Below are 15,803 nucleotides of genomic sequence, written 5' to 3' on the forward strand. Positions count from 1 at the left end.
TGTGTGCAATTAAATGCAAACTTAACAAAACATTTGAACTTGTTAAAACATGTTACTCATAGATAGATGGGCTACACATCTATTATGCTCAACGTACTCAGTTTTCTACCACAAAACACCATAAAATAGCCAAAAAGAGTATCACCTGCTTTTACACTATGATTTGACTACTAGATGTTACATGTTTTCTTTTGATAAAAAAAGGTATAGTTTTACTATATTAAAACAAGAGTTCAGTTCATGTTACAGGGTTGAGCTTAAAATGAGGGGCAAACTTAAATGAATCACTAAATCGCATGAAATAAATAGTTATCTTCAGAAATGTCAATGCAACAAAGATTCTCCTGCCCCCGCAAAACACATACACACACACAACCAGACATTGATTTATTAATTGGAGAAAGCTTGTGTCAGGTACAGAACATTTCCTAGGATTTTATACCTGCAGCAACACTAGCAGGGGCTTAACTATGATGTGAATACATGTAACTACAGTCGCAAACTTAAATATAATAATAATATATAATAATATATGCCATTTAGCAGACGCTTTTATCCAAAGTGACTTACTGTCATCAATTTTCAAACATAAATTTTTTTTAAGAACGACACTTTTTATGACCATCTGTTGTTGAGTTCAACGTAATTTCCCAACTGGTTAAACCCCTACCCATTCCCATGGACACACATACTGGTAGTCATGTCTCGTTTGCATATTCATGTATAGTACAAGTGTCATTGACTCACAGGAGTTGGAGAGATGGCATGTGAGCAAACATGGTCTCCTTGATCTCGGAGAAGGACCCGTTGACAATGCTCCTGAAAGATAGTAAGATTATGGAGTAATAAAAGATTACGTTTAGGGGACCGAGTGGCACAGCGATCTAAGGCATTGCTAGAGGCATCACTACCAAACCGGGTTCGATCCCGGGCTGTATCACAACCAGCCATGATCAAGGAGTCCCATTGGGCGGCACACAATTGGCCTAGCGTCGTCCGGGTTAAGGGAGGGTTTGGCTGGGGTAGGCCATCATTGAAAGTAAGAATTTTTTCTTAACTTAAATAAAGGTAAATATAAATATAAATACATATATAGAAAAAAGGTACAGTTTCAGAGGAGGCAGACCAGTTGTAGCAGTGCAATGATCAGTGGACAGACTTGTTTTTCTTTTTTTTTACAGTGCAGGAGAGTATGTACATGCAATTGAAGTCGGAAATTTACATACACCTTATCCAAATGCATTTAAACTCAGTTTTTCACAATTCCTGACATTTAATCAGAGTAAAAATTCCCTGTTTTATGTCAGTTAGGATCACCACTTTATTTTAAGAATGTGAAAGGTCAGAACAATAGTAGAGAGATTTATTTCAGCTTTTATTTCTTTCACCACATTCCCAGTGGGTCAGAAGTTTACATACACTCAATTAGTATTTGATAGCATTGCCCTTAAATTGTTTAACTTGGGTCAAACATTTTGGGTAGACTTCCCACAATAAGTTGGGTGAATCCCATTCCTCCTGACAGAGCTGGTGTAACTGAGTCAATTTTGTAGGCCTCTTTGCTCACACACGCTTTTTATGTTCTGTCCACACATTTTCTATAGGATTGAGGTCCGTGCCAATACCTTGACTTTGTTGTCCTTAAGCCATTTTTTCACAACTTTGGAAGTATGCTTGGTGGTCATTGTCCATTTGGAAAACCCATTTGCGACCAATCTTTAACTTCCCGACTGATGTCTTGAGATGTTGCTTCAATATATCCACGTAATTTTCCTCCCTCATGATGCCATCTATTTTGCGAAGTGCACCAGTCCCTCCTGCAGCCAAGCACCCCCACAACATGATGCTGCCAGCCCCATTGGCTGGGATGGTGTTCTTCGGCTTGCAAGCCTCCCCCTTTTTTCCTCCAAACATAACGATGGTCATCATGGCCAAACAGTTCTATTTTTGTTTCATCAGACCAAAGGACATTTCTCCAAAAAGTACAATCTTTGTCCCCAGGCTACTGCATTCTCAGTTGGCGCTAACAAGATTTCACACACATGGCACTTGTGGAGTGAAGATTACACTGCTTTGTGAGTGTGTTGTTGGGAACAGAAGATTGATTGGCTGTGGGATACAGTATGAGGAAAAATTGTATGGGTGCACTGTTTTTTAAGATTTGGTTCTGGGTTGCCGAGATTAGGTCTCACTGTCTCAGGCAAGGTTACTTAACACGTTACAAAGGCATAAATTGCTTATGTCCTATCCAGACCTAGCTTTAACTTGTATTTTAAATCTTTAAATACTTTGAGCATTTGCATGAGACTGGAGTGCTAGATGGACAGGGACTTTTGGGACTATTCCATTGATTTTGCTTGTGGCAGGCAAGAATAATACTATTTACACCCAGGTCTGGTTGCATCCCCTACTGCCATTTAGACCTTGAACTCTGAGGCTGACCTTATGCTACTCCTAGCTTATTGTGTGAAATGTCCATTGTACAATGAATAAATAAAGATCTAATTGAAGGTACAGGTATTTTAAAAACAGTTGAATAAATACAGTACCCGTCAAAAGTTTGGACACCTACTCATTCAAGGGTTTTTCTTTATTTTTTTTACCATTTTCTACATTGTAGAATAATAGTGAAGACATCAAACGTTAAAATAACACATATGGAACCATGTAGTAAGCAAAAAGGTGTTAAACAAGTCTAAATATATTGTATATTTTAGATTTTTCAAAGTAGCTACCCTTTGCCTTGACACCTTTGCACACTCTTGGCATTAGTGAGACTATCATTTGTTTTTCAACAGGACAATGACCCAACACACCTCCAGGCTGTGTAAGGGCTATTTGACCAAGAAGGAGAGTGATGGAGTGCTGCATCAGATAATAATAATAATATAATAATATATGCCATTTAGCAGACGCTTTTATCCAAAGCGACTTACAGTCATGTGTGCATACATTCTACGTATGGGTGGTCCCGGGAATCGAACCCACTACCCTGGCGTTACAAGCGCCATGCTCTACCAACTGACCTGGCCTCCACAATCACCCGACCTCAACCCAATTGAGATGGTTTGGGATGAGTTGGACTGTAGAGTGAAGGAAAAGCAGCCATCAAGTTAAGCGTACATGGGAACTCCTTCAAGACTAGTGAAGACATCAAAACTATGAAAAGACACACATGGAATAATGTAGTAACCAAAAAAGTGTTGCATAAATCAAAACATATTTGACAATCTTCAAAGTAGCCACCCTTCGCCTTGATGACAGCTTTGCACACTCTTGGCATTCTCTCAACCAGCCTCACCTGGAATGCTTTTCCAGTCTTTAAGGAGTTCCCACATATTCTGAGCATTTATTGGCTGCTTTTCCTTCACTCTGCGGTCCAACTCATCCCAAACCATCTCAGTTGAGTTGAGGTCAGGTGATTGTGGAGGCCAGGTCATCTGATGCAGCACTGAATCACTTTCCTTCTTGGTAAAATAGCAATTACACAGCCTGGAGGTGTCAAACAGATTCAACCACAAAGACCAGTGATGTTTTCCAATGCATTGCAAAAAAAGGGCACCTATAGTTATTTTTTTTTAAACATACATTGAATATCCCTTTGAGCATGGTGAAGATATTATTTACACTTTGGATGGTGTATCAGTACACCCAGTTACTACAACGATAGAGGAATACTTCCTAACTCCGATGCCTGAGGAAGGAAACCACTCAGGAATTTCACCATGAGGCCAATGGTGACTTTAAAACAGTTAGAGTTTAATGGCTATGATAGGATAAGTCTGAGGGTGGATCAACAACACTGTAGTTACTTCACAATACTAACCTAAATGACATAGTGAAAAGAAGGACACCTACACAGAATAAAAATATTCCAAAACATACATCCTGTTTGCAATAAGGCACTAAAGTAAAACTGCAAAAAATGTGTTAAAGAAATAAACTTTATGTCCTGAATAGAAAGCGTTGTTTGGGGCAAATCTAACGCAACGCATCACTCTTCATGTTTTTTTGTGTTAATTATTACATTATTTGCCCAGGACATTTTTTGTGTTATTACATACAGCCGGAAATAACTTTTTGATATCAGAGCAGCGGTAACTCACCAGCATTACAACCAGGAATACGACTTTCCGACATTGGATCCTTTGTTCGTACAGCCCAGGGCAATTAAACTGATTCCAGAGGCTGATCCAAAACACAGCCGGCAGAGAAGAGGTTTTCGGAGTGGGCGAGAATTTCCTTCCAGAGAGACATCAGGGATTGTAACATACTCTGTTTCACAGAAACATAGTTCTCTCTGGATATACTGTCTTTGTCCATACAGCCAGCTGGGTTCTCAGTATATCTCGCAGACAGGAATAAAGAACTCTCCGGGAAGAAGAAAGGTGAGGGTGCATGATTAACATTTACATTTTACATTTAAGTCATTTAGCAGACGCTCTTATCCAGAGCGACTTACAAATTGGTGCATTCACCTTATGACATCCAGTGGAACAGCCACTTTACAATAGTGCATCTAACTCTTTTAAGGGGGGTGGGAAGGATTACTTTATCCTATCCTAGGTATTCCTTAAAGAGGTGGGGTTTCAGGTGTCTCCGGAAGGTGGTGATTGACTCCGCTGTCCTGGCGTCGTGAGGGAGTTTGTTCCACCATTGGGGGCCAGAGCAGCGAACAGTTTTGACTGGGCTGAGCGGGAACTGTACTTCCTCAGTGGTAGGGAGGCGAGCAGGCCAGAGGTGGATGAACGCAGTGCCCTTGTTTGGGTGTAGGGCCTGATCAGAGCCTGGAGGTACTGAGGTGCCGTTCCCCTCACAGCTCCGTAGGCAAGCACCATGGTCTTGTAGCGGATGCGAGCTTCAACTGGAAGCCAGTGGAGAGAGCGGAGGAGCGGGGTGACGTGAGAGAACTTGGGAAGGTTGAACACCAGACGGGCTGTGGCGTTCTGGATGAGTTGTAGGGGTTTAATGGCACAGGCAGGGAGCCCAGCCAACAGCGAGTTGCAGTAATCCAGACGGGAGATGACAAGTGCCTGGATTAGGACCTGCGGCGCTTCCTGTGTGAGGCAGGGTCGTACTCTGCGGATGTTGTAGAGCATGAACCTACAGGAACGGGCCACCGCCTTGATGTTAGTTGAGAACGACAGGGTGTTGTCCAGAATCACGCCAAGGTTCTTAGCGCTCTGGGAGGAGGACACAATGGAGTTGTCAACCGTGATGGCGAGATCATGGAACGGGCAGTCCTTCCCCGGGAGGAAGAGCAGCTCTGTCTTGCCGAGGTTCAGCTTGAGGTGGTGATCCGTCATCCACACTGATATGTCTGCCAGACATGCAGAGATGCGATTCGCCACCTGGTCATCAGAAGGGGAAAGGAGAAGATTAATTGTGTGTCGTCTGCATAGCAATGATAGGAGAGACCATGTGAGGTTATGACAGAGCCAAGTGACTTGGTGTATAGCGAGAATAGGAGAGGGCCTAGAACAGAGCCCTGGGGGACACCAGTGGTGAGAGCGCGTGGTGAGGAGACAGATTCTCGCCACGCCACCTGGTAGGAGCGACCTGTCAGGTAGGACGCAATCCAAGCGTGGGCCGCGCCGGAGATGCCCAACTCGGAGAGGGTGGAGAGGAGGATCTGATGGTTCACAGTATCGAAGGCAGCCGATAGGTCTAGAAGGATGAGAGCAGAGGAGAGAGAGTTAGCTTTAGCAGTGCGGAGCGCCTCCGTGATACAGAGAAGAGCAGTCTCAGTTGAATGACTAGTCTTGAAACCTGACTGATTTGGATCAAGAAGGTCATTCTGAGAGAGATAGCGGGAGAGCTGGCCAAGGACGGCACGTTCAAGAGTTTTGGAGAGAAAAGAAAGAAGGGATACTGGTCTGTAGTTGTTGACATCGGAGGGATCGAGTGTAGGTTTTTTCAGAAGGGGTGCAACTCTCGCTCTCTTGAAGACGGAAGGGACGTAGCCAGCGGTCAGGGATGAGTTGATTAACCATTGTGATAACATACAGAAACTTAAGTCCTTTTGTTCACCCAACTTAGAATACCTCAATCAAATTCTGACCGTATTACCTCCCAAAATAATTATCTTTGTTTATAGTCACAGCCATGTATATTCCCCCTCAAGCCGATACCACAACGGCCCTTAAAGAACTTCACTGGACTTTACGCAATCTGGAAACCACAAATCCTGAGGCCGCATTTATTGTAACTGGGGTTTTTAATAAAGCAAATTTGGGGAAAAAGCTGCCGAAGTTCTATCAACACATTGACTGTAGCACTCGACCACTGCTACTCCAACTTCTGGGATGCCTACAAGGCCCTTCCCACCATCCCTTCTGCAAATCTGATCACGACTCCATTTTGCTCCTCCCATTCTATAGGCAGAAACTCAAACAGGAAGCACCTGTGCTAAGTACTATTCAAAGCTGGTCTGACCAATCAGAATCCACCCGTCAAGATTGTTTTGATCAAGCGGACTGGGACATGTTCTAGGTAGCCTCTGAGAATAACATTGACAAATACACAGATACTGTGACTGAGTTTATCAGGAAGTTAAAAGGAGATGTTGTACCCAGTGTGACTAAGCAACCCCAACCAGAAACAGTGGATAGATGTCAGCATTTGCACAAAACTGAAAGTGTGAACCACTGTATTTAACCATGGCATGTTGACTGGGAATATGACTGAATACAAACAGTGTAGTTATTCCCTCCACAAGGCAATCAAACAGGCAACATGTCAGTATAGAGACAAAGTGGAGTTGCAGTTCAACGGTTTGAGACACGACACGTATGTGGCAGGGTCTACAGAATCACAGACTACAAAGGGGTAACCAGCCATGTCACAGACACCGACGTCTTGCTCCCGGACAAGCTAAACACCTTCTTCGCCCGCTTTAAGGATAACACATTGCCACCGACGCGGCCCGCTACCAAGGACTTTGGGCTCTTCTTCTCCGTGGCTGAGGTGAGAAAGACATTTAAGCGTGTTAACACTCGCATGGCTGCCGGCCCAGACGGTATCCCTAGTCGCGTCCTCAGAGCATGTGCAGACCAGCTGGCTGGAGTGTTTACGGACATATTCAATCTCTCCCTATCCCAGTCTGCTGTGCCCACTTGCTTCACAACAATACAGACAAGACACACAACCTAAAAGTAAAGAATGGAATTAAGGAATATATAAATATTAGGATGAGCATTGTCAGAGTGGCATAGACGAAAATACAGTAGAATAGAATACAGTATATACATATGAGATGAGTAAAGCAGAAATATGTAACCATTATTAATGTGGCCAATGATTTCAAGTCAATGTATATGGGGCAGCAGCCTCTAAGATTCAGGGTTATGTGACTGGGTGGAAGCCGCCTAGTGGTGGCTATTTAATAGTGGCCTTGAAATAGAAGCTGTTTTTCAGTCTCTCTGTCCCAGCTTTGATGCACCTGTACTGACCTCGCCTTCTGGATGATAGCAGGGTGAACAGGCAGTGGCTTGGGTGGTTGTTGACCTTGATTATCTTTTTTGCCTTCCTGTGACATCGGGTGCTGTAGGTGTCCTGGCGGGTGGGTAGTTTGCCCCCGGTGATGTGTTGGGAAGACCACACCACCCTCTGGTGATACAGCCCAACAGAATGCTCTCAATTGTGCATCTGTAAAAGTTTGTGAGGGTTTTAGGTGCCAAGCCAAATTTCTTCTGCCTCCTGAGGTTGAAGAGGCGCTGTTGCGCCTTCGCCGCTCTGTCTGTGTGGGTGGATCATTTCAGATCGTCAGTGATGTGTACGCCGAGGAACTTGAAGCTTTCCACCTGCTCCCTCCCGTTGATGTGGATAGGAGCGTGTTCCCTCTGCTGTTTCCTGAAATCCACGATAATCTCCTTTTGTTTTGTTGACGTTGAGTAAGAGGTTATTTTCCTGACACCACAATCCGATGCAATCACCTCCTCTCTGTAGGCTGTCTTGTCATTGTTGGTAATCAGGCCTACTACTGTTGTATCGTCTGAAAACTTGATGATTGAGTTGGAGGTGTAATTGGCCATGCAGTCATGGGTGAACAGGGAGTACAGGAGGGGGCTGAGCATGCACGCTTGTGGGGCCCCAGTTGAGGATCAGCAAAGCGGAGATGTATCCTACCTTCACCACCTGGAGGTAGCCCGTCAGGAAGTCCAGGACCCAATTGCACAGGGTGGGGTTGAGACCCAGGGCCTGAAGCTTAATGATGAGCTTGGAGGGTACTATGATCTTGAATGCTGCACTGAAGTCAATGAACAGCATTCTTACATAGGTATTCCTCTGGTCCTGATGGGATATGGCAGTGTGCAGTGTGATGGTGACCGCATCATCTGTGGACCTAATGGGGCAGTATGCAAATTGAAGTGGGTGTAGGTTGGCAGGTACAGGAACAATGGTGGACATCAGACTTTTAAATAGCCATCACTAAGCGGCTTCCACCCTGTTTCGTAACCCTGAACCTGAACGCTGCCCCATATACATAGACTTGAAATCACTGGCCACTTTAATGGAACACTAGTCACTTTAACAATGGTTACATATTTTTGCTTTACTCATCTAATATACTGTATTCTATTCTACTGTATTTTAGTCTATGCCACTCTGACAATGCTCATCCTAATATTTATATATTCCTTAATTCCATTATTTTACTATTAGGTTGTGTGCCTTGTCTGTATTGTTGTGACATTTAAGATATTACTGCACTGTTGTATCTAGAAACACAAGCATTTCGCTACACCCACAATAACATCTGCTACACATGTGTATGTGACAAATAAATCAAATTTGATTTGAGCTGTAATCATTGCCAAAGGTAATTCTAAGATGTATTGAGTCTGGGGTGTGAATACATATGTAATTTAGATATTTCTATATTTCAATTTCAATAAATGTGCTAACATTTCTAAAAACATGTTTTCACTTTGTCCACAAAATGTGGAACAAGTCAAGGGGTGTGACTACTTTCTGAAGGCACTGTTCATTTAAATCCATCAGTTTCCTTTTTGTATTGACAAAAAAAAAAATGGAGCCCTAAAATTCATATTCTTGCCTGCCTCTCTTTTTTGATTATTGACCTGTAGAACATTCCCCATTACTTAACTAGGCAAGTCAGTTAATTAAGAGCAAATTCTTATTTACAATGAAGGCCTACTCCTGACGACAGTGACCCAATTGTGCGCTGCCCTATGTGATTCCCAATCACGGCCGATTGTGATACAGCCTAGAATCAAACCAGGGTCTGTAGTTACCCCTCTAGAAATGATATGAAATGCCTTAGACCCCTGCGCCACTCGGGAACCCTCTGGAGTGGTTACTGATACAGAGTTTTGCCGCAAAATACGGATATTGCTGTGCATGTGCAGGATATTTTTTGTGCTCACTTAGCTGCTGTGCTGAGTGCCCTGGCGCAACTCACCCCTCCTTGATCGTCTTTGTCTGGTCACTGGGGTAGTTTACACATGTCATGTTGTACACAACGCTGTTCAAACTATTGTATTCCATTCCTCAGTAGGCATAAACGCGATTTCATGTTTTTTTCAGGAGCGGATTAGGCTACATGCAGCTATTTAAATGTTTTACACAAAATACAATATCGACATGTTGGTCCAAAATGTGTTGTTAGTATTGCAAGCATACTATACATACGACACAAACAGGCCGTCTAGCGGTTCCATGGTCTTCTTAGCTGCTGACATGCATTCAGCTATTTATTATCGACACGATATCAGTATATATGGCATACCTATGGCACCGGGCGATGCAAAACGAACTCGCCCAATGTCCGATTATTTTTTTTACCGGTCCTTATACACTTTTTTCGGGAACCATGATATGGCAGCAACTATAAAGATTAGTCCACATAATCATACAAAATGTGTCCAAAGTGTAAGGACTGCGTCCTGCTTGTGCATCTGCAATATCCGTTACAACAGATAGAGAAGGTTGATTATATATATGTTTTGGAATATTCGTTCATATCGCTGCAAGGTTTTTATTTCAGATATTCAGAAAAATATGAGGCAAAACAAAGGCAACATCATGGCTCAGAAAAGCGAAACGTGAAGGGAGGGGGTGTATGAGCAGCAGCTAAATGAAAAAAAAAAACGTAAAATAACACATGCGCAGAACGTGATTCGGATCTTTAAAAAAAAGAGCTTTCCGGACGCAAACACCATATCCGTAGCCATGGCCTAATTTTGATCCGTATGAAGAGGTATTTTGATTGATATAGTTAATGACATTCATTATTGTTGTATTTCCCCACAAATCTCAGATTAGACTCAGATTGGTAAATGGAGGCTAGTTGTATAACAGGGTTAGTTGTAAACGCAGGTTACCAAAAATTATATCATATATTATGGTATTTAGACATATTTACATAATTGTATAAAATGTCACGTCTTTACATCAACTAGAAATAAGATACAAATATATATATTAAGTACATTTGAATGCTAATAAATTCTGGCTACACCTTTTCTGGTCAATATGGCATTCTTAAACTGTAAAAAACATTTGTCCATTTAGTGTATTTTTATCTTAATATCAGTTTCAAATCGTAACATTATTCTATAACCCCTCATTTCTACAATTGAAGACAGCGTTACATTTAACCCAGTCTGTGGGGTTAAATGTAACATTTCACCTCCACCACCTTCGGTTTAAATTGTACATGACTGGTATGTCCTAGAAACGTAGTGACAGTGGGCAATGGTAGCTGAGACATGTAGCCTATGTTTGTATAAAAATATTATCAATCTCACTCAGTTTTTTCAGAAATAAGCAAAAGTGTTTGCCACGGTCTCCCCTATGTCATTGCATGTATAGATATATATATAAATATATATATTATAACAAGCTTGTGCGAGTGTCACCACAAACATCTCTTAGCCTATAAAATATGAGATATGTAGGCCTACTATAACTCGTTCGTTCATATGTCATAACTTGCATTAGCGGCAAAGACAATTATTAGTAGCCTAGACTAAATCAGGTATGACTGAAGTTACTTACAGTGAATTAATGTCGTTCGGGATGATCCTTGGGACATAGGAAGATCCAAAACAAATGATGGACTCCTTGGAACAGCTGCATGCTGAAGGACATCTGGAAACCCTTTTTAAAGAAATCGGCGTAGCTATGTACAAGCACACAACTGAAAATAATACGCAGTTTTTAACTATTGACAGCATATTTTTTTTGTCGGACTTGCATGTGTGAGATAGCAATAAACGCCGGGCAGATTGCAAAGCTTCCTTCCACCCTGCGACATGAAATGCTGCACTGAACCCCTTACATCAGCAATTCAGCTGCAGCTCCCTTCGCGCAATTTAATTATTTATTATACCCAGTACTCTGTTGATAGTTTGGTTAAAGAGCGGACTCTCCACAGCGGACTTTCGAGTGTAGCCGCATAGGTTTAGGGTGCGCTTGTTTATAAACTTCAATGAACACCGGTATGATTTTTTAGGCTAATTGCAATTATGTGAAAATACTTATTTTCTGGACATTGAATTACAATTTAAAAGAGAAAATGGAGCCAACTGAAGATTGCTGTGTGGAATATGTATTATTGCTCCCATCTGTCACATGCACTTATGTTTGCTTTTTCAAAAGCTGACCAAGAGAAAAAAAAACAATAGAACACTTCAACATTCTCAGTAAAGGTTACAGAAACGTTTTTGTCTTGCTATGACTGTGATATGTGGTTGTTTATGTGTTTAGTGTTTAGAGTGCAGTGCAGCACAGCAGTGCTTAGTTCAATAGAGTGGAGCACAGTAGACTACAGTTAAGTACAGTATAGTATAGCAGAGTACATACAGTACATTATACTTCACTCTACTGGAACTCTCAGGTGTGCCGCGAAATATGACCTAATCTTGATAATTTTTTGGAACACATTTATAAACGTGACCTGTGGAATGCTGTTCTCACATTTGTATCATTTGAGGGGCGTGCATCAAAAAAGTCATTTGTATCATTTTACTTTGCCTGGAGGCCCATTAGCACAGGCAAGTCTGATTAGGCGTAGCTGTACCACAGCCTCTGCAATAGAAACAAACAGAGCATGGCTCGGTCCATGCACAACAAATATGCAGGTGTTAAAATCTCAGTGTTGAGGTAAAAAGTGTTGTAAGTTTTATATCTGAATGTTGATTCTAGAGGGGTTAACACCAGTGGGATTGAAATTGATGCCACCTGCAGTGAATAAATTAAGGGTTATTTGAATCACAGTGGAATCAACACCACATGGTGTGATTCATGGTGTGACTCTGTTGACTGAGTGAAAAAGACATGGAGGCCTCATTACCATATTTCCCAGCAGGCTTTGTTGCAAGTTTTTTTTAGAATAGTTTGTTTTAATATCTATGTTTCTGCATGCACATTAATTGATTCATGTATCTTTTACTACAGAAAGATAAATTGACAGTCATTCTAACTGCAGATTGCAGGTGATTAAAAGTTACAATTGTTGGATATAACACAAAATAAACTGTACAAAAACAATAAACAAATAACGATGCTGGTGCGTGGGGCTGCCACCAGAGGGCTGATGCATGGAGGTGGTACTGGATAGACCGGACCGTACAGGTGCACTGGAGCTCTTGAGCACCGAGCCTGCCCAACCTTACCTGGTTGAATGCTCCCGGCCGCCCTGCCAGTGCTGCAAGGTGGAATAGCCCGCACTGGGCTGTGCAGGCGAACCGTGGACATCATGCGTAAGGCTGGTGCCATGTACGCAGGCCCAAAGAGATGCACTGGAGACCAGATGCGTAGTGCCGGCTTCATGGCACCTGGATCGATGCCCACTCTAGCCCGGGCCGATACGAGGAGCTGGTATGTACCGCACCGGGCTATGCACCCGCACTGGGGACACCGTGCGCTCCACCGCATAACACGGTGCCTGCCAGGTCTCTCTCGCCCTCCGGTAAGCACAGGAAGTTGGCGTAGGTCTCCTACCTGGCTTCGCCACACTTTCTGTGTGCCACCCCAAATACATTTTTGCGGCTGACTCTCGGGCTTCCATCCGCGCCGCCGTGCTGCCTCCTCATACCAGCGCCTCTCCGCCTTCGCTTTCTCCAGCTCTTCTTTTGGGCGGCGATATTCTCCTGGCTGTGCCCAGGGTCATTTACCGTCCAACTCGTCCTCCCATGTCCATTCCTCCTTGCGCTGCTCCTGCTGCCGCTGCCTTTCACCACACTGCTTGGTCCTGTTGTGGTGGGTGATTCTGTCACGATCGTCGTAAGAAGCGGGCCAAAGCGCAGCGTGAATGCATAATTTAATAGATGACAAAAAACACCAAATAAACTGTACAAAAACAATAAACAAATAACAATCGTGAAGCTATCATAAGAACTGTACTGACACAAACAACTAACATAGACAATCACCCGCAACCCACAATGACAAAACAGGCTACCTAAATATGGTTCCCAATCAGAGACAATGACTAACACCTACCTGCCTCTGATTGAGAACCATATCAGGCCAAACACAGAAACAGACAAACTAGACATCCAACATAGAATGCCCACCCAGCTCACGTCCTGACCAACACTAAAACAAGGAAAACACCAAAGAACTATGGTCAGAACGTGACAATATCCTAACTCTGGCTAGATTCCAATAGGAATTATATAACACTATGTATGCCAGCATAATGTGACTTGACGATGCCTGCAAACCAGGAATTTCAGACCAGTGTGTTAGGGTAAAACGAGTAGTGATGGGTCGTTCGCAAACAAGTCGTTGGTGAACGTTGGGAGCTGGCACGCATACCAGAAGAGCCGAATCTATTTAAAAAAATAAAATAAAAATTAATATACGAATAATCAAAAGATTGAAATTAATAGAATTGACTAATTCTAAGAGCGAAAAAAGAAATAAAATATAGGCCTCGTTCTGACTGTCTGCTCAGTCTAACAGCCTCACCTGTTGTTCCTGTCAATCAGACACACAGTGTCAACCAATGAACCAAAGATGCGAGAGGGAGGGCCGAGCCAACTCACTCACAGTCACACACTTAGCAGCCGAGGAGAGAGAGGAAGGACAGCTGTGAAATCAACAGCTGGAAAATGAGTCGGAAGCACAGTAGCATTTGGATGCATTTTAGCAATGTAGACAATGTTGGAGCACAGTGTCGAATTTGCCAAAACAAAATCTCATATAAAGCCGGTCCTACACACAACCTACACCGGCATATGCGAACTGTGCACCCAACTGTGAAGCTAGCTGTAAGCGGAGCTTCGAGAAACTAGCGGGCCTTCTGTGGCTAGTGGTGGAGCCAGCACCTCCACACGTGGAGATGTATCCACTCAGTCAAGTAGGCCTACTCCACGACCCACAGCAAAACAGTCTTCTATGGACCAGTTTATGCCAAAATTTATGCAAAACAAGGCCAAAAACAAGGCCAAATTGATATTGCATTGGCGAAAATGATTGCCACCGATTTCCAACCTTTTTCGATCATGGAGGATAGAGGTTTTAGAAATGAGTCTAAATCCAATGTACACAATTCCAAGCAGGAAAATCCTTTCAAAATCACTTATTCCACAACTGTCCAAGAGCACACATACTTCAGTCTGAGTCCAAAAAGCTGCAGCAGTTTACCATACCACTGACTGCTGGACATCAAGGGTAACCAATTCTTACATGTCGGTTACATGTCACTTCATTGAAGATTTGTCGATGTCTAGCTGTCCTCTGGACTGCTTTGAGTTCAGCGACAGACACACCTCAGAGAACTTGGCAGAGGAACTGTTGAGAGTGGCCAGAGAATGGCAAGTAGATGGAAAAGTGGTCTGTTGTATTAGCGACAATGCAGCTAACATAACCAAAGCCATGAAAACGTTAAAATGGACCCATCATCCATGTCTTGCCCACACAATCAACCTGATTGTAAGAGATACTCTGAAGGTGATGAAGCCCACTGTGGACAAAGTGAAAGCAGCTGTGGAAGACTTCCACAGGAGCACAGTAGGTGCTGAAAAACTAAAGTCTACACAATGCCAGATGGGGATGCCTGAGCTGAGGCCTAAACAAGACTGCACTACAAGGTGGAATTCAACCTTTTATATGTTGAAGCGGTTTCTTGAGTCAAAGGATGTCATCATCTCTACCCTGGCCATTGTCAATACACCTGTTGATGCTCTGACCCAAGAGGAATGGGAGGTGGTGGAGGAGGTGTGCAGAGTCCTGGAACCCTTTGAGCAGGTCACTGTGGAGATCAGTGGAGAGAGGTACAGTAAGCAGTTATTACTACATAATGATTTAATCCAGTATTATATATGTATATGAGCAGTAGATGAGAATGTAGCATCAGTAGATAAAACATGAACCTGAACTAATAAGTTACTGTTCTCTCTTTTCAGCTTTGTGACAGCCTCAAAAATGATACTCCTGTTTAAGGGTCTGCAGCGAATCACAGCCAGCCGCCAGAGAGAAGCAAATGTAACCACAGGACATGTGACAGTGTTGATGGACACCCTATGTGCATCAATGGACAGAAAGTTCCTCAGAATGGAATATAATCACGTGCTGTCAGAAACCGCTGCAATTGACCCCAGGTTTAAGAAGGTAGCCTTCAGTGATGTCAGAGCGATTGATGAGGCTCTTCAAAGAATAACCTCAGCAGCAGGGAGGGACAGTCCCAGTAGTCAGCTGGCTCAGGCACCAGGGCAACAGGAAGAATAGGGATCAGATGGAGCAGAAGCAGCAGCAGTAGTGCCACAAACGTCTGCTGTTTGGATGCTATTTGACGAGAGAGCAACTGGGGATGCAGCACAAAGGAATCC

At 43.1% G+C, this 15,803-nt stretch overlaps 1 protein-coding gene across 2 annotated transcripts in view; it reads right to left on the minus strand.

The window, feature by feature from the left end:
* lgi2a (leucine-rich repeat LGI family, member 2a) overlaps positions 1 to 11,320 on the minus strand; it is a 34,263-nt gene extending 22,943 nt beyond the window's left edge. The window contains exons 1-2 of one of the 2 annotated variants that reach the window (XM_035784020.2): positions 11,023 to 11,320; positions 748 to 819 (exon numbers count right to left, since the gene is read on the minus strand). In XM_035784020.2, coding sequence (XP_035639913.1) covers positions 748 to 819; positions 11,023 to 11,201 — 251 coding nt within the window. In that variant the 5' untranslated portion in view covers positions 11,202 to 11,320. The remainder of the gene's footprint in view (positions 1 to 747; positions 820 to 11,022) is intronic. The other variant, XM_035784021.2, reaches the window with a different exon arrangement.
* Positions 11,321 to 15,803: the final 4,483 nt, after the last annotated feature.

The sequence above is a fragment of the Oncorhynchus keta genome, chromosome 13, assembly GCF_023373465.1.
Source record: "Oncorhynchus keta strain PuntledgeMale-10-30-2019 chromosome 13, Oket_V2, whole genome shotgun sequence".
Lineage (NCBI taxonomy): Eukaryota > Metazoa > Chordata > Actinopteri > Salmoniformes > Salmonidae > Oncorhynchus > Oncorhynchus keta.